This window comes from Rutilus rutilus, assembly GCF_951802725.1.
Source record: "Rutilus rutilus genome assembly, chromosome: 7".
Taxonomy (NCBI): domain Eukaryota; kingdom Metazoa; phylum Chordata; class Actinopteri; order Cypriniformes; family Leuciscidae; genus Rutilus; species Rutilus rutilus.
The window spans coordinates 42,897,830-42,916,815 of record NC_140221.1 but is presented as its reverse complement, the minus strand read 5'-3'; the positions used below and the strand labels follow the sequence as shown (position 1 = coordinate 42,916,815).

The window sequence follows — 18,986 nt, the reverse complement described above, 5'->3', positions numbered from 1 at the left end:
ATTAACCAGCTCTACATTTTTTTATGTCCCAAGTAAAAGAATCATGGTCATTAATTATATGTAGTAATTTATAAGTTATTCATTATATGTAGGCCTAGTTATTTTTTAATTAATTAAACTAAAGAAATAAGAAATTAAAAATTCTCAAATAAAAATGTCTATTTACTGTACCAAACACCACTTTCAATACACAATAGTCACCATACTTTATTAAACAACACTTTATTAGAGAACAAAGCATAAAGTTAATAAAGTAGCATAAAGACAAATGAGATTCAAGATAAATAAAAATGTGTCTTCAAAAATACATTAACATCATAATAGTCCATTCACAGCTGCTGAAGCCATAAAATTAGTGCCAGAGAATCATATTCAGTCACCTACAGAAAACAGATTTGATATTGTGTTGGAAAATAATGATTCATTATCACAGCTAAACTGGTTTCTTGTTCTTCCCTGTACATGTCTCTATCGTGTTCATGTTCTTCTTCTTCGTCTAAACAGTTTGTTCAGTTGAAGAACAGAAGAACAGAAGATGTGATCACTGATGCGGTGTCGCTTTTTCTCAACCAGAGGAAGAAGTCTCAACATCCCATTGTCAGGCGTTCTCCAGTCCTGGTCTGTAAGTAAAACAGAAAACAGAAACCATTCAAATTAAGTTGTTTAATGGATAGTCGGGTCAGCTTATGTTCTGCATGATTTAAAGCAGTGATGGTTTACTCTGGCCCTCAGCGTCCACTGTCCTGCACATTTAGCTCCGACCTCAAACCCTCCAGCCTATTGTCTAGAAGTAAACCTGAAGACTTTGGTTACAATTTTCAGATGTGCTCGATTAGGGTTGGAGGTTAACTCTTAATTAACCTCAAAAAGTAGAATGCAAAGGGCCAGAGTTGCCTGTTCCTTACATAAATTTACAAAGCAGCAGTCAGTACATTATATAATATACACATTGAAGTATTATATATATATATATATATATATATATATATATGTATATGTATATGTGTATATATAAAATATAATATTGGAGCACATAATATAAGCTAAGTACTGAACAAAAACAGTTTTACCCATATCAACAGCAACCTATTTTAAAAGATTTTTAAGAAAGGCATGGTCTCTTTTGAGCCTTTGCCAGTGATGCTTGATTTCTTTCCAGACAACATACTCTTCTGTCAATTGTTTCAAGAGCTTCACTTGATCAAAAACCAAGTGATAACCTGTACAATGTAAAATTGTCAACATCAAATTATGTACTACATTTTACAGCATTGTTTCAATTCAAGACATACCAATGGACTCATGCACCTTTCTGTCTTCTTTGGGCACCAGATGTTCCTTCCTCACCCGAAACAAAGGACTTATTCGATTAGCTTGCGTTGATATAAGGACTGGTCTTCCTTCTCTGCTGTAAAACAAGAAAGTCTCGACTTACTCTATGTGCAATTACTATTGTTCCTGAAACATAAATTAAGACAGTATTAAATAAGTTAATTTACCATATGATTCAGGAGAGAACACTTGATGAGTAAATACTGATTGCAATATTCTAGAAACTTCACCTGGGAAGGGCTGATCACGGCAAGATTCGCTGCGACTCACTAGTAGCTCTTGTGAGGGTTGGCTCCTAAAAGAGCTGTTGAGTTTGATATTGTAGAGCTTTAAAAAAAAAGGACTAAGTAATCCTGCAAAACAGAAAGGAAGGTAATTTTAATACATTACTTGCAAATAGTCAGTTTATAACTGTATGATATGTTTTCTGTAAAGAGTGTTGCATAATTAAATTTTTATGTTATAAGTTCACTGATATGTGGGCATTTCTATGAATAAAAGTATGTCTTTAATAGCAAGCAATAATCATACGAAAATGATTTACATGCAAACGGGACAGTTATCAGCAGTGTAACTGTTCTGATTATGACAAAATAATCGAGTATCTGATGAAATGTGACAAGTCAGATAAGCTTTTCCACTCTTGCAAACAGAGGTAGGTTATGAGGTGTGGAGAGACATCATGTATCACTGGAACATAAACAGACGGGGACCAATTTGCAATTAATATAAACTTTCTGACAGTGTGTGGGACATCCGACAACTTTCCAAGAAGTGGCGCAACTGATTTACAAATATCGTGATAAATATGTACAGGAATTGAGGCAGTAGCCAATGACAGCACTAGGAGTAAAAGCTGCAGGATTGTACGAGTATACAAATATACATATTTGTATACTCGTACAATCGAGTATCATACGAATTTGACAACTTGTTAAATCTCGTAAATTATTAAAACTTGCAGACTATGTTTGTACTGATTGGGCTATGGGTTTTGTGAGAGAAGTTTTAAGAAACAACAAATGCTTGATATAATGTTTGATTTAGGGTTAAAACCAAGACATACCATTGTGAATATTTGCCTTTGCAGCTTTCCGTCTCCTCCGTTTACTTCTCCTCAAACAATAATGGGCCGACTGAGTCTGAAAGGTCCTTTTGGTCTTTTCAGCTGTAAAAAGAGAAAAGAAAATATCATTATGTATAATATATAGGATTATTTAAAGGAAAAAGTACTGATTTACCTTACAAATATTGGATGTTACATTATAAAGCATTAAAAGCATGGCAAGTGTTGTGGTTAATATGCATTTACAACAAATATCACTTAAACGATCAATACTGAGGTAAAAGCATGGTAAATTTTGTGATTACTGTCCATTACTACACCAATCACAGTAAAACTAAGGTTACTGAGGTTTAAAGCATGGTAAGTTTTGTGGTTACTGTCCTTTTACCACACCCTATCACAGTAAAACTAGGGTTACTGTGGTAAAAGCATGGTAAGTGTTGTGGTTACTGTGCATTTACAATAAGTATCACATTAAAACTACCAATAGTGTGGTAAAAGCATGGTAAGTTTTGTGATTACTGTCTTTTTACTACACTTATCACAGTAAAACTAATGTTACTGTGGTAAAAGCATGGTAAGTGTTGTTTTTACTGTGCTTCTACTACAAATACAACTTTGGAACTAATTGTACTATTTTTAATCTGATATGAATATCTAGGCCTATAGCACGTCACGTGACAGGCAGTGTTTAATCATATATTTTGAATTAGAAAGCAATGAAACGCAAAGTCTCCGTGGAAATGGCAGATATATTTGGCAGATTAATATCGACAAACAGAAAAGACATTATATCACACATTATTAGGACAGCGTATTTAGGTATTTATTTACTACTTACCAACAGCTGACACACGTGAACTGATGCCAAATATCGCGATGTGTTCGGAACGAGACTTCTTCAGCGCGATTTCCTACTGATAAAATATAATTTTAAAAAATATCAATAAACAGCAAAGCAATCCAGCTTCCCTGGCAATAAGACAGAAATAATAACATTAAAAAAAAATACAACTTCAATACAACTAAAATATATTAAACAGCTTCTCTGCTGCAGCCGACAGGCAGAAATAATCGAGCTGTGATCACGAAAGACGAAAAATAACGAAATAAACGTGTCCGTGGCACGAATCAATAGATTAAATTACGTGACCATATCACGAACGTAGGAGTTATCCGTGGTCTCACCACAGACTCAATCCGTGCTCCTATCACAGATTTTAGATCTGACTATATAGCCAAGCAAGCAATAGGTGTAAAACGCCATCAAACTGGATTTTATGATGACAGGACAAGACAAAACTGCAACACAGTCGACATAAAGCTTTCAAGTCTCTAAACAAGTGAGCAACATTACAACATCCAGTGAGTGAGGTCAGGTTGTTGAGGTCCGTGGTGCCATCACGGGACTTAAGTCCCGTTAGGCTAACAAAATCAGACTGAATTTTTATGATGGCAGGACAATGCAATAGCTACAATAACAGAGAGGTTAAAGTCTTTATGGTATTTGGTGTTGGAAAAGAAATAAATACTTAAAATGTTGTGTTTCCAAATGAGAAAGCACGTCCGTTGAGTGAGATCTGTTCTCTGTCATTGAAACGGGTCTCCGTGTGTGGACCACGGAAGATGAGTGTCATTGACTTGCGCGTTGGAGTTATCCGTGGTCTCACCACAGACTCAATCCGTGCTCCTATCACAGATTTTAGTTCTGACTATAGCCAAACGAGCGATAGGTGTAAAACGCCATCAAACTGGATTTTATGATGACAGGACGAGACAAAATGTCAAGTTAATTACATGCCATTGCAACACAGTCGACATAAAGCTTATAAATTCCTAAACAAGCCAGCAACATTACAACGTCCATGAGTGAGGTCAGGTTGTTGAGGTCCGTGGTGCCATCACGGGACTTTGATTAGGCTAACTGAAACAAACCGAAATTTTATGATGACAGGACATTGCAATAGCTAACAGTCAGGTTAACGTCATTATGGCATTTAATGTTGGAAAATAAACAAATACTTCAAATGTTGCGTTTCCAAATGAGAAAGCACGTCCGTTGAGTGAGATCCGTACTCCGTCATTGAAACGGGTATCCGTGTGTGGACCACGGAAGGTCAGTGTCATTGACTTGCATTGGAGTAATATCCGTGGCAGCATCACGGAATTTGGGGCGATTCCGTGATGGCTCCACGGATTTTGAGTTAAGGGCCCGTGGACATTTCACGGAATCCTGTGAGACCAGGTTGACTTCAAAACACACAACCATGAAATGACGACGACCAACAAACACTGAGGGAAAACACAGGGCTTAAATGAACTGGGACTAATGGGATAATTAACAGAACACAGGTGATGGGAATTTCTAATCAAACAGACAGGAAAAAACTAACAGGACTAAACCAAAATCACAAAGACAGGGGGAAACGAATCACAAAAACTGAAAACACTGAAAAAGATTCAAAAACAGAACTCAAAAACTTCAAACTGTCACAATATCCTGTTTTATTAAATGTGTGTTATTTAAATGTGATTTATCAAGACAATGAAAAACATTTTTTCATGGCAAATTTTTATATTCATATTTTAACACTGACATTTAAATACACACTAATATGTTTACACTGACATATTCATGGCGTAGCTATTAGTAAGAGTCAAACATTCCATGTTTATCACAAAACAATAACTATTAAAAAAAAAAAACCGTTTATATAATAGTTTATATGGAAATATTTAACTGATATATGGCTCAGTTATGATAGAAAGCTTTTGCAACAGCATTTGGTGGTTGCAGGTGAGATTTCCCTGCAGGTATGAGCAACAAAACTTCTCCTTTCTACAGGTAAGTTTACACCGTTTACTTGTAAACTCCCTCCTGTCATTCAATGTGATGAAAAAAACTAATAAAACAAGATCACAATCATCCTATATTTAGCCTGCCATTTTCAGGCCGCCACCAGACATCTGGAATTCATTGTTACAGTGATCTACAGTTCCTGGAGTGTCAACTTCACCCTCTTCTAGGAACCTAACTGTTTTTTAGGATCAAGATGAGATATGATAAGTGTGATTGTAAAGACAAGCTCAAGATAAAGGTCTTTTATATAAAAACCAGTTTTCAGATAAAATACTTTTAAAGGCTTTCCTCACGTTTCCACTGGTTTACTCATTACAGGTTTAAGAAACATAGATCCGGACGTTCTACATGGTGACTTAATATTTAAATGAAAAGGACTACTGATTATTTATGGATTGATTATATTTTTAACTCTCTGGATCTGTTACTATATTTACAAAAATACACAAAATGTAAACAGACAGTGACTTGAATAAATGTTCTATGATATACATAATGTTTATTAGTAAATTAAAATGTATAGTTTGAACTATGATATGAGGCCTAAAGTAAAGATTGCCTAGTTGGTGTAAAGATAATAATAACAAATAATAATTATAATAATTGTTATACACGGCATTGAGCCATTTTTTCACAGCTTATTGTGATTAATAACAGTCTAACATGTCAGCAATAAGTAGTGCAAAGTTAAAGAAGTGTAACACTTTAGAAAAAACGTATTTATTTAAAACTTAAATTATTTAAATTTGTGAATCGATATAAATGAGGAGAAAATAGAATGAATCAGGATTCATTTGAATATTTCTATCCCACCCCTATACTATTATCAATAATATAACAAATATAAAATATGAATAATATTATAGATATAGAAATTATCAAAGTTACATGTATGGTCGTGACATTTACATCATAAAATTACATCATACAGGAAATTACATCACAATACAATACAGTTTTATACAACTCAGACTTAGTTTTATCGTTAGTTTTATTTATCTATATTTTTGTTTCCATCTGACAAATATGACAAATACATTTTTTTTTTAATGAACAAAGTGTATGACACCATTATGACAGGGATTTTATATGTCTTGGTTCTGTTTTGAGTCCCATGGCAACAGTCCTGACGGGCCCATGAGCAGATTATCTGATATACTATATGACAATGTTATGGGTGTATGAGGTAAGGAGGTTCCCTCTGCCACCCACTCCTAGATGCCTTTCTCTCCCTAGATCCTTCTCTCCTACACAGAAACACTTCCTATGGGTTCAGACATGCCCAGAGAGACACATTCACCCTTATTTAATCCCTGCTGGTTCAAGCCAGCACAGGAAAACCTCCTGGCAGGATATACAGGAGAAATATCTGCCAAACCAGTTTATTCCTGCTCTGCCTCCAGCCGATGGAATGGATTCTGGGAATATACATCCCATGAGTGTATAATGTGTGATTAGAGCAAGGCCGGAACCTTGAATAAATTATAAAATAATAGCATATTTTCAATTCAAAGCGTGCATCACTGGATTTTACGCTCTAAATTAACTGTTAACCGTCATAAACTGTTTAATTGAAACCAATGGTTGGGTTTGTCCATATTTGACCCAGACATGGGTTGAAACAACCCAGTATTTTTTGGTGTTTGGTGTTTTTAGCCCCCAACGGCGCCTTCCAGGCAGCGAGGGGATGGGTAGGTTTAAGGTTGAGGTTAGGGTTAGCTGCCTGGAAGGAGCCATTGGGGGCTAAAAACCAGAGCCGGACAGTAACGGAGTACATTTACTTGAGTACAGTACTTAAGTACAATTTTGAGGGATCTGTACTTTACTCGAGTATCGTTTTTGGGGAGTAGGCCTACTCATGACTTTACTCAAGTACATTTGAGAGGCAAATATTGTACTCTTTATTCCACTACATTTCTATCCATAACCGTGAGTACCCGTTACTACTTCAAAAAAAGGAAAAAAGATAAATCTCGGAAACCCTCAATTTGTTGTTTCCCTCTCAAACGTGATTGGATTGTGCAGGCGCCACTGATTGGGACAGCCTATCAGCAATCACCTTCAGCTTTCCACCAAAGTCAACTCCATGGTCAGATTTAGATAAAAGACGAAACCATGGACGAAACAATGGATGAAGACGCAGCAGGTCCATCCCGGGAATGTGCCAACCCGTGGCCCCACCTCGCCAGACTATTTCAATTTTCTGAACAAGTCAATGATAGTTTTCGCTTCAAGTGTTTGCTGTGTTTACCAATGTAAGCTCTGTGGCAGTAGTAATGCAATATTTAGATAATGTACTCTTGTACTCTTGATACTCAAGTACTTTTAAAAACAAGTACTTCAGTACTTTTACTTAAGTAGACATCTGACTGTAGTAGCCTACTTTTACTTGTACTTGAGTAAAATTTAGCAAGGGGTATCTGTACTTTTACTCAAGTAATGAAGCTGTGTACTCTGTCCGCCTCTGCTAAAAACACCATCGAGCGTATTTTTTAGAGTGACTGTCGGTCGATGAACATTTCTGTCAATTGAACATTTCTGTCAACAGTTGTCAAATATTAAATGTTTAGCTCGCACTCTTTCATCTTTGATTTGATTGTCCATCTCACTCATTCTGACATTGGCGGGCTCCGTTAGACCGTTGAGACAGAGCATGCTAAAAAATGTGACATTTAAAACCTTTTGTCATCATTACAACAAACAGATCGGTGCATAATGGAGTGCAGAAGAGCAGCATCAAGAAAATCTAATATTGGGGGTTTACGGGCCTGGATTAATTGAGATGATATTTCATATGACATTTGGCAAGATAGTTCTGAATGAACCCAGAACATCCACCAACCACAGAACACACAAGCAAGCAAGAACATTCTAGCAACCAGCAACCTGGAAATCAATCGTGACTGTGAGTTTTGCACAGACAAACAGCATTCACATTTTCTTCGGAAAATCTGTACTGGCTCTGCATTACAGGCCTGTGTCTCTTTTCAGTGGCCTATTTTTCTGTTTCTCTCTTTTTTTAGCCTTTATTGAGATATGATAGTATAGAGAACTAACAGGAAGTGAAGCAGGAGAGAGAGAGAGAGAGAGAGAAGACAAGATCGGGAAAGTTACCCGAGGAGGAACTCAAGCCAAACTGAGTTTTCTTGTTCTCTCACATTCACACAAATGTAAATATATCTGCTCATTTCCCTGATAATAATACAAACAAACAAACAAAAATCTCTCTAATATTTCACACATGTGTGTGAGAGTGAGAGAGAGTGCGGTGAATGAAAGCATGACAGAAGAAGTACTCACACACACATTTCACGGATGATTTCAGTCCTTTATTCCACACCTGAAACTCAGGTTGTGGTTGTACCTTTAGTCTCAGTGGTTTTACAACAGAATGATGACACAAAGAATTATGCAACTTTACACAAGGCAGAGTAAAATGAAAAATCATGATTGCATCAGTTTCCTTCCTGTGGGCTCTCTTGATTAAACCGACACGCATGTAATTATCGGACTCGCCTGGCATTCATCCGGAATGATTTCACTCTTGCAGTTCACAGCTTATTCAGATTCCTCTCACCTTCCTTTATGAACAGATTCGTATCATTTCCTAAAGGTTTCTAATTCTTTACATTTCTAATACATTCACAAGCTCTGGTGTGTGTTGTATCGGTTCACACGCGTTGCTCCATGTATACAGTAAAAGTTCCCTGAATATTTACCATTCCATCAGCATGAAACTATACTCTCGTCCTTGTCCTTAAGTGGTCATCTTCAGACCTCAGAGTCATTGCAATAATGCCACACGTGCATCTGAAAATACAATGATATGCGGGTAATAATAGTCATTCGTTTATAATAAATAATAGTCAATGAAAATTACTTATAACCTCACATATATTTTGTATGGAAGTCCATTTCCGGAATGATGACACAGAAGTCCGAAATCTGAGATAAAAATTAATAATTATGTGATTAATTATTGAAATAATGACATTATTAAAAACATTTATCTCATAATTATGAGGTTTTAAGTCATAATTTGGACTTTTTTGGTAATGACCTAATTATGACTTAGTATGTCTGGGTTGCTAGTATGACACAACCTTGGTGTCACTATCAGGATGTCCTGCTGTTTGACCTACACAAATGCTGAAATAATGTATTTATGAGAGTGAATGACCGTATTTGATTGTTATGTTAACAAACCCATTCCTGTGCTTATATTCATAGCCATGACTGGCTAAAACTGTGCTTATTCATAAGCAAAAAATAGCAAAAATTAGTCCATCATGATGAACTATTCTGACTTAAAGGTCTACAAAAATATAATAATGTTTGTGCCACACATTTAGTAATATTATAGTACTCTAATTTACAGTTTTGGAGAAAGCAAAAGAAAAGTTGTTGTGTTACTCCCTAAAAGAAGAAACTAATTGCATTATTTACTTTTTATGTAAAGTAATGCATTTTGTTACCTTTGTGTTACTTTTTCTCACCTGGGCTGGGCTCGCTTAATTGTTTTTTTAAAAACAAATAAAAGTTCTATTTTTGGAAAATGTAAAAGCCCTTTCGCATCAAAAATGCAAATGCAAAAGGAAATGCAAATTCACGCCTGACCAAACCTTTCAGCTGTGCTGCCATTCTGGATTGCAGAAGGATAAGACACAGGAGAAGAAAGTTTAACACTCTTCCTTAAGCAATAAAAGCAAACAAAAAAATTATAATAAAACGCAAATGTGATGTTTAACTGAAGTCATTTTGGCTCATTCATATGGTTGAATTAAATCATCAAAAGTCAGCAGCAAAGAAATGAATAGACTGAGACTGAATATATATAATATAACATATAATATTCTGAGTTATTTAACTTTTTTAAATCATTTTGAGGAATAGTGAATCTGTCTTTGTGCAAGCGAGATGAGTAAATGCATGCTCAGTTCTCTGAGCCGTCAGTCAGTCAAAAAATGGGAAAACAATGTAACTTACACTACTTTTTTGTACATTTGAAAAAAGTAACCAGATTAAGTAACTTCCGTTACTTGTAATGCGTTACCCACAGCTAATTAAAAAATATTAATCTTTTGCAAATTGAAAATTGAGATTTAAAATGTCACAGTGGCTCAGTGGGTAGCACTGTTACCTCACAGAAAGAAGATCCCAGGTTTGAGTCACGGCTCAACCCGGAGGCCTTTCTGTGTGGGGTTGTGTTGAGGGTTTCCTCCAGGTGCTCCGGTTTCCCCCACAATCCAATAAGTCAATTAGGGACACTATACATTGTGTGTGTGAATGTGTCTGTGCGTGAACTGACCATTCATTCAGGGTGTTTCCCCACCTGTGGACCAAGATGCTGACTTAGGCTTCAGCCGCCTGCAACCCGAATAAGGATAAAGCGGTTTGGATAATGGATGGATGAATGAGATTTAAAGCTCTTCAACATTTGTGGCTTCAAAATTTATTTGGCCTGAGTTTGTTTATGCACTCTGAAGTATCTCTACACTCTCTCTCTCGAGGTCGCACCGAGGACAAACAGGAAATGACACTTTGGCAAAAATTTGAAGCCAAACACGTGCACTTAATTCTACTGCAGGAACACCTCTGGCCTTTCTACAGGCAGTGTGTGTCTTTGTTTGAGCAGGTGCGTGTCAAGGTACGATCTGGACGTTCTGTATATTCTGTCTTTGATCAAGCCCCGACAGGCTGAACACACCTTGGCCATGAGAGGAATTCTCCTTTTCTTCAAAGTATTTTTTTCTCAATCTCAAGTAACTTATCTCCGGTTTCAATAGGCGGGATTCATTCAGAGCATGTGGTGTCATCTTACTCACGGCTCTGGAATGCCAGCTCACTGAGAGAGAGAGAGAGAGAGAGAGAGAGAGAGAGCGCAGGGATGAAAGGACGGAACAAGGGAAACCAGGAGGTTTGCATGCGCAGGGCGAGTGTGTGTTTGGTCTGAGGGGGAGTTAAAATGTAAACCATATCGTGTATTTGAATTTGTGACTGTGGAAAGTAAGTGGTTTATTATGCGGACTAGAGAGGAAGTGTATCTGGGAATCTCCCAGAAGGTTTCCTCGTGGGCTGCTGGCCACAACTTCCGACAGGTCATATGCTTGTAAACACAAATATGACTGATAATATACATGAGTTTGTGTTTGTGAGTCCATAATATGTAAGGCCTAGATTTTCACCATAATTTAGTCTTGAAAGCATGCAAAAATTATAAGAAGCAACTTTAAAATAATAAAACATTCAAATGAATATTCCAGACAACGCAGAGTGCATGCACTGTGTAATATTTGTTAAGAGTATTGACCGCCAAATACATGTCTAACAACCAAATTAAACGGACAAAATCAGAGAACACATTTTGTGTGACAATACACTGTAAAAATGATATAGGAAAAAGTACAAATTGTATTAAAAAACATGTTACCTTACAATATAAAATCTAAGATTTATAATTAAATGAATTGTTTACAGTATATTTACAGTATACACACTGCATGGCCAAAAAAAAGTCTCTGTTTGGATTTAAATTGGCAAATGCTTAAGAGTCTATGATTGGATCATTGCAGTGATTATTATGTTTCTAGCATATGTTTGGTAACAGTTCTTCTAACCCTAATTGATGGAGTGTGTAGCTTTTCATTTCTGGAATATGACCATGATGTGTCTTCCTACATGGTTGTTTAAGAAATGAAAGCTACACACTATGTGTGTATGTGTGTATATGTATGTGTGTGTGTGTGTATATATATATATATATATATATATATAGTGTCATTTAAATGATATGATATGATGCCTGAAACAAACAAGTTCTGGCACCACAGCTGCCAATTATTATAATTTTTTACCTTAAATATAAAATAAGAGTCCAATTTTTTTTTTTTTTACAGAGTACCACATTTACTATTTATAATTTTAATATTCCTATAATAATGCAGTTTTTGCAGAAATTATTGTCATAGTAATGCTGATGAAAAACTGACCTCATTTTGCATGACTATTGATGATCTGGTCATTTCCTCATTTCATTTTTTATCCAAATTAAGGTATGATGCATTCGATTGACAAAACATGGTATTTCCTCTTAAAACTCACTCATGATGTAATCTTTTAGTATGTGCCAGAAAAATACTTTCTAAAAACGTAACATATTCAGTTGTTACTTTGAGGAGCTAAAATATGTATGCCTGATCTGGACCCTTTAAATCACATTCAATAACCTAATGAAGCTAGAGTAGTTAAGTAATATTAATCATTTATAATTATTATTTTTTATATATAATAATTTGATGAAACACATCTGAATATGCTCATGTAATGAAAGTGAAGAACAACACAAAGCATTATTGTGATGATTGTTACTTTATTCAATATATGAAAAATCATGGTACCTCATACATATTCATCTTTAAACTGCCCATAAATGATCTTATATTCATAGTGTTAATATTACAATGATTATCTCGACTTTAATAATAAACTCAAAATTGTAGATAGTTATAGCAAAGTATTTCTGTTCTAATATTTCAATCAAATCAGTTTTTTTAAAGAGCCATATCAGTGTTCATGCATTTATACGTGCAATGTACAACACACGGGTGTCATATAAATCATATATTTCTTGTTTGAGTATTGTACTTTCAAACGTGGCACAGAGAAATAACTCTATTTTGAACCAAGTTTGTGAGACCACAGCTCATTAGAACTAATAATATTACAAGAAGACAACGAAAAAAAGTAAAGAATTGAAAATGCAAATGTCAGTTTATTTTCACAAGGCAATAGGAAATAAATAAGTCAATAACAATAAATAAATATTATTAAATAAATATCTACAGCAAATAGTTCTTCATATAACATAAAATGATCAATGTGAGATTCAAGTATTTCTGCGAGCGGCATTCAGCAACACAAATGTTCATTGTGACACTTTCATTAGTTTAAACATATAACAGGTCTACTTGTGAGGCTACAAGGTAAATCTATACACTTCAAGTGAAACATTTTCAAGTAAATCTAAATGAGCCATTCAAGTTTCATTCCTTTATAAGTTTCAAGTCCATCGAATGTCTTCTCAGATTGTGTTTTTCATCGCACTGTGAGGTCCAGCTGGACCCGATGAGTTCTCCAGGCACCACCAGGAACCACGGGAGCCTATTTCTCTTCTCCAAGAAGTTTCAAAGTCATTGACTTGTCTTGGTTATAGTCCACAAACTTGATTCTGAGTTCATTTAGTTCTCTGTGCCGAGTCTATGATACACAGGGTAGAGAAGGGCCACCACGTATCCATTCCTCCGGCTTTGCTGGTAGAGAGTGGTGAAGTCTTCCTCCAAGCTTGAGCTTGGGCATGTAGTGTTCAGGAGCCAAGAGCTTTCTTTCTTCTCCTTTACCTCGCTGCAGGACTGGCTGAAGTCCTCAGGAAACTTGCCCATCATCTGTCTGGCTTGCTCCTCAGCAGACTGGAAAGGGAGGACATTGTAAGCTGTGGCATCGGTGAAGGTTGGTGCTTCACTCTGCATCGTCTCAACGGATCCCTCCTCCGTGTAGATCTGCAGGAACACCACCAGGCACAGGGCGAGCAGCCAGCGTTTGGCTGGGCTCTTCTCGGCCGGTGGAAGATATTTGCGCACTTTGGAGGGGTACATGACGCGGGTGTTTTTCTTGCGCGGGCGTTGCGGAGCTCCGCGGGGATTGAACGCATGCCGCTGCGGCTCCGGGATCCGATCGAAAGTGAAGATCTCCGGCTCGGTGTTGCGCGGCTCCATCGGTCCGAAGCCGAACTGTTGCTGCGGCTGGAAGAAAGCGTTTGTCGGTAATGAGAGGACCATGCTGTCTGATCTGGAGAACATTGTTAGTTCAGGTCAGTTCCAGTAAGCTATTCGTTGCTTGCTCTGTGTCTCTGGTTCTCAAAAGTGACTTCTCTAACTTCAGCGTGAGGTTTTATATATTTTGCTTTTAAGAGACGCCCATAGAAATGGCCACACCCTTCACTCGAGACGGAAAATACATTTTGACTAAAAAAATCCTACGTTTAACCTTAAGATGAGCTCAGCATATGACAGCAGCTAATATACTCGGGGGAGCCAAGTATAGCCTATGATTGACCTCAGATAGTTCAGTAAAAAAAGAGATGATATAAAAAACAAACAAGATGCACTTTTCAAAGTGTATTTTAAATTTAAAACAAAAATCACACAACAAAAAATATTTTTTACATTTATTTAGCTAATTAAAACCTTATTCTTTAAATATGTGAGTTAGCCTATACATCAATGAGTAGGCTAGACTGTGGACTTTTAATACGTGATATTTATTTATTAACGTCAGTTATGGAATGTTGAGGCGCGCTACATTCTTTCATTTGATACCATGCTCAGACAAGTCAGTTTTTTTAAGGATATAAGTAGGATATCTAAATTAAGTGATTTAAAAATAATTACATTTTCGTAATGTTCTCTCGACGTAAGCGGGAAAATGGTTACCTCAGGTCAACTTTTGCAGGTCAACCTATTTATTTATTGAGTGAAAATTCCCTTTGCACTTCGAACCTTTAAAGTTTCTGAAACGTTTAAAAACCCCAGTTGAACTCTATAGCCTTCATGAATTGGTATTTTTTTAATTTAGGCTGATGCCTTACGTGGGTGGTGGGAGTGGGGTTTGGTATTAACCTATTACCGTATAATTATAGGGGTACCTATTATGGCAGTGACACATTGTGGTGTTTAAGACTTAAAAAGAAATTTTTGTTCAAGCACGTATACTGGCAGCATAGTTTAGTTGGCAGTTTGGTTCAACATTATCATGGCAGCTTACGGGGGGGGGGGGTATCCCATATAGGCATATATACCCGCATATAATAGGGGAAAAACTGAATGAGACAGATTCTTTCTAATAGCTCTTGCCGTACTTTGATGTCATACACCGATCGGTCTGCACAGCACAGCTTCCAAGTCAAACACATCCAATGGCAGCACAACTAAGGCTAGTTGGTTTCATGACAGTGACAGCATGGCGAATACGCAGCCGTGAAGTAATTATAAGTACCAAGAGATTTTTCCCAGTAGCTAATTTCAGCCTTAATTTCCTCTTCTTTCATTTTTTTTTCTGTACAGTTACAACACCCAGACTTAAAGAACATCAAATTGAGTTTTAATACGAAAACATGTTAATCATAGAAGTGGTGTATTAAATTAATTTGCTCAAATTGCATTTTTTTAATGACTTAATAGAGCATCACATCATTCAGCCTTATATTAACAGTTGACTTAATATGAACAATTGTGATGTCAAAATATTAATATCTCAATTGATTTATCTATTTAATTTTGCATTAATGTATTTAATTCAACATAAAATAAATGCAATTTTATTTAATCATTAAATTTACCGGATTAATTAGTGTTTTTGCAGTCGTAGATGATGATTGTAATAATTTCTTGAATTTCTTGATGTAATTACCTTTCATTCAGTATAACTGATATAAAAGCAGCATGTCCAAAAGCATCTTTTTTTAATTGTCAACATATTCTGAAAAACACAGGCAAAAAGTAACAACTCATATGGTGTTAATAACAGCGGCTTTTCACATAAACCTTATTATTACCGTATGAGATGTCAGTCACTGTACATGTAAAACAAATATTTTCAAAGTTGTTAATAAAATTAAGTATGTTACCAGAAATAGTCTTTCTGATTAAAATTTCACGTTTAAATTGATCACCCACAAATCTAAATTCTGTCATCATTTACTCACCGTTAAGTTATTCTAAAAATTCTTCAAAATATCTTCTTTTGTGTTCAACAGAACAAAGACATGTATACAGGTTTAAAATGACATGAGGGTGAGTAAACGATGCCAAAATGTTTATTTTTGATTGAACTATCCCTTAAAGTCAGTGTGCTGTTTCTTTGCAGTTATTTGAGGAATTGAGCAGTTTCTGAGTGAAAATTATTTAAAAGTAAATTTTACAACATTCATTTTCAATGTAGAATTACATTTATTGACTCAAGAATGCTGAAGCATGTATTTACTCACTTCCTCTGGAAATGATGTTCTAGGAATATTTGCCTCAACTTGAAGTAGATGCATAATTCTACAGTAACCTAAGTTGTTTGATGTGATGAGTCAATTCTTCAACATTCAAAACTAAGAGTTTAGCAAATCCAGTTTTAGATTAAACTTGGTTTGACTAATTTCTGATATACACTATTGACTCTAATTTCCAATGTACCTCTTACGGCAGTGACACATTGTGGGATTTCTCAAGACTTAAAAAGAAAGCTTTAGTCAAGCACATATACTGGCGGCATAGTTTAGTCAACTTGCATTTGGGATCTCAGGAAAACCGAGCTAGCCTATAGTCCGGACATGCAGTTTTTTTATTTGTTTTAACTTGCAGCTGATGGCTAGTTGGTTGGTGTACGGGTCACTTGAGATGCACTACAACATCTAAATGGCGTGAACTTTTAGGAGGAATCCTTGTGGAAGAGGTCGTTACCACAAAAGGGCTAATTCTCCCGTGCGTCTGTCATCAGCTTCTTCATGATATGAACGAGCGCTTCTGTCCAATCAAAGGGCAGCACCTTTCTTTCTCACCCTCTGTGGTTTCTCGGTTTTCTCGGTGAGCACGAGCGGAGGAATGTCTGCTGCGGGTGAAGCCTCAGGTCTGGAATCCCTGCCTCAGGCCTGGCATGTTTACTTTAGGAAGGGCCACATAGGCTTTGCGTCACCTTACTAAAATTAACGCTCAAGCACTCACAGGTACGAGAGTGAATGCTCTCGTGGGTGTGAATTTTGAGCAGTATGACTTATGGTTTCAGTGGTGTGGAGCAATGCAGCTTGGTATGTGGTGACATTAACATTGTACTTGCTTCTTCAAGCTAAACGTGTCTGATCTTAAAACATGCATTTCGTTATTAAAGTAGATTAGTGCAATTCTGTTATCGCTAAACAGGAGGTCAAAAGCATTACGGCTGCATCAGTCACTGTGAACCAATGCAGACTCATCTGGAGCTCTCATGGATGGAGTTTATAGAATCTACAGTATCATTTTTTTTTTTTTTTGCTGTCTTATTGATATAGTTTACTCTTTTTTAGCAAATAAAAGGCCTAAAATATCCCCCTTCAGGTCAACGTAAGAATATTTTTTTATGGTTAGTAATATGAACACTTACTGTAATGAAGCACTTAGATTTACTTGATTAGCCATGCTAAAATATGAGAAGCAAATACGATACATCAGGGTTTTGAGGAACATTTATTTCGTCCTCTCTCAATCATCATTGTTTTGCTTCCCACAGTAAAAACTACAGAGCTTTGATCATAAAACTTAGCATTTAAATATCATCTTAATAAGATATATTATTGGGAGATATAGAGTGACAACTGATATTGATGTGCATTTTATGTTGCCTATAATAGTCTATACTGTTATAAAGATTTTAACATTAGAGTGTGTTTTTTCCTCCTCGAGTCCGAGCTTCATAAATCTGAGCCACAAAAGCCTGATGTATCAAATATGATACTCAACAAAAACACATATGCAAACTTTCATATGTCAGGCTTTAAAAGGGTTAATCTGGTCTGACTGTAGAGTGTAGATTCTCAGTAATAGAAGCGAACAGTTCTCATGACCATGTTTGACTGAGCTTGTGTTTTTGCAATGGCAACAGATTCAACTTGACAGGCAGAACAGCGTGCATCAGAGTTCTTGGTTTGTTAGTGAGATGTGGGTCATTGTTCTCGGGTAATTCTCATTATGGTGTTTCATTCATGCCTAGTGTCTACGTGCTGATTATCATGACAGTTTAACATCATTTAACTGCAGTGCCGCTCATTAAAGACAGGGGGCGCACTGTTTCACTTTCATCTACAGACAGTACTTGTATTTACAGTGTACCTCAACTATATTTGACATTTAGTCTACAAGGCTTTTATTGATTTGGCAGAGGATTTTATGCAAGCAGACATAAAGGGATAGTTCACCCAAAAATTAAAATTAGCCCGGGGGGTTCTGAAGTGAAGCGTTTGTGTAAGAAAAATATTCATATTTACAATTTTTCTTGATTGCTCAAACACTATAACCTATGGAAGCTTGTTTCCGCCACTGAATAAAACATTTTAAAAGATAATTGCGACTTTTTATCTCACAATTGCGAGTTTACATCTCGCAATTCTGACTTTATTTCTCAGAATTGCGAGATATAAAGTCAGAATTGCGTGAAATAAAGTCAGAATTCTGAGATATAAAGTCAGAATTGCGAGATATAAAGTCGCAATTGCGTCTTATAAAGTCAGAATTCGGACTTTTTTTCTCGCAATTGCGACTTTATATCACGCAATTCTGACTTTATATCACGCAATTCTGACTTTATAACACATAATTGCGAGTTTATATCTCGCAATTCTGACATCTTTTCTCAGAATTGTGAGATATAAAGTCCAATTCTAAGGGGAAAAACTTTTTGTGCGCAAAAAACAACAAAAATAACGACTTTATTCCACTATTCATTTCCTTATCTGGGCCTCGAGTTGGTTCACGTAGTGTTTTTGCGCAGCGCGTCTGTGTTACACGTCACCACACAGGCTCACTATTGGCCGACGCTGGTCATGTGTGTGATGCGTGTGACGAACAACACAGACGCGCTGCGTGAACTAACTCGAGGCCCAGATAGAAGGAAATGAATATTGGAATAAAGTCGTTATTTTTGTTTGTTTTTGCG

At 36.3% G+C, this 18,986-nt stretch overlaps 1 protein-coding gene and 1 long non-coding RNA gene across 4 annotated transcripts; both read right to left on the bottom strand.

The window, feature by feature from the left end:
* Positions 1–206: 206 nt before the first annotated feature.
* Positions 207–4,642, bottom strand: LOC311292958. 3 transcript variants are annotated; one of them, XR_014627855.1, is made up of 5 exons: positions 3,240–4,642; positions 2,399–2,500; positions 1,563–1,685; positions 1,309–1,408; positions 207–620 (listed from the first exon to the last, which is right to left on the bottom strand). It is a non-coding gene; the product is annotated as an uncharacterized lncRNA (long non-coding RNA). The 3 variants fall into 3 exon arrangements; XR_014627856.1 differs by having other exon boundaries at positions 1,309–1,405; XR_014627857.1 differs by lacking the exon at positions 207–620 and having other exon boundaries at positions 1,033–1,408.
* Positions 4,643–13,009: 8,367 nt separating this feature from the next.
* Positions 13,010–14,172, bottom strand: ier3 (immediate early response 3). The gene has a single exon (XM_084415135.1). It carries the CDS (start codon positions 14,111–14,113, stop codon positions 13,496–13,498), a length of 618 nt encoding a protein of 205 aa, XP_084271261.1. The 5' UTR covers positions 14,114–14,172; the 3' UTR covers positions 13,010–13,495.
* Between the last annotated feature and the right edge of the window lie 4,814 nt (positions 14,173–18,986).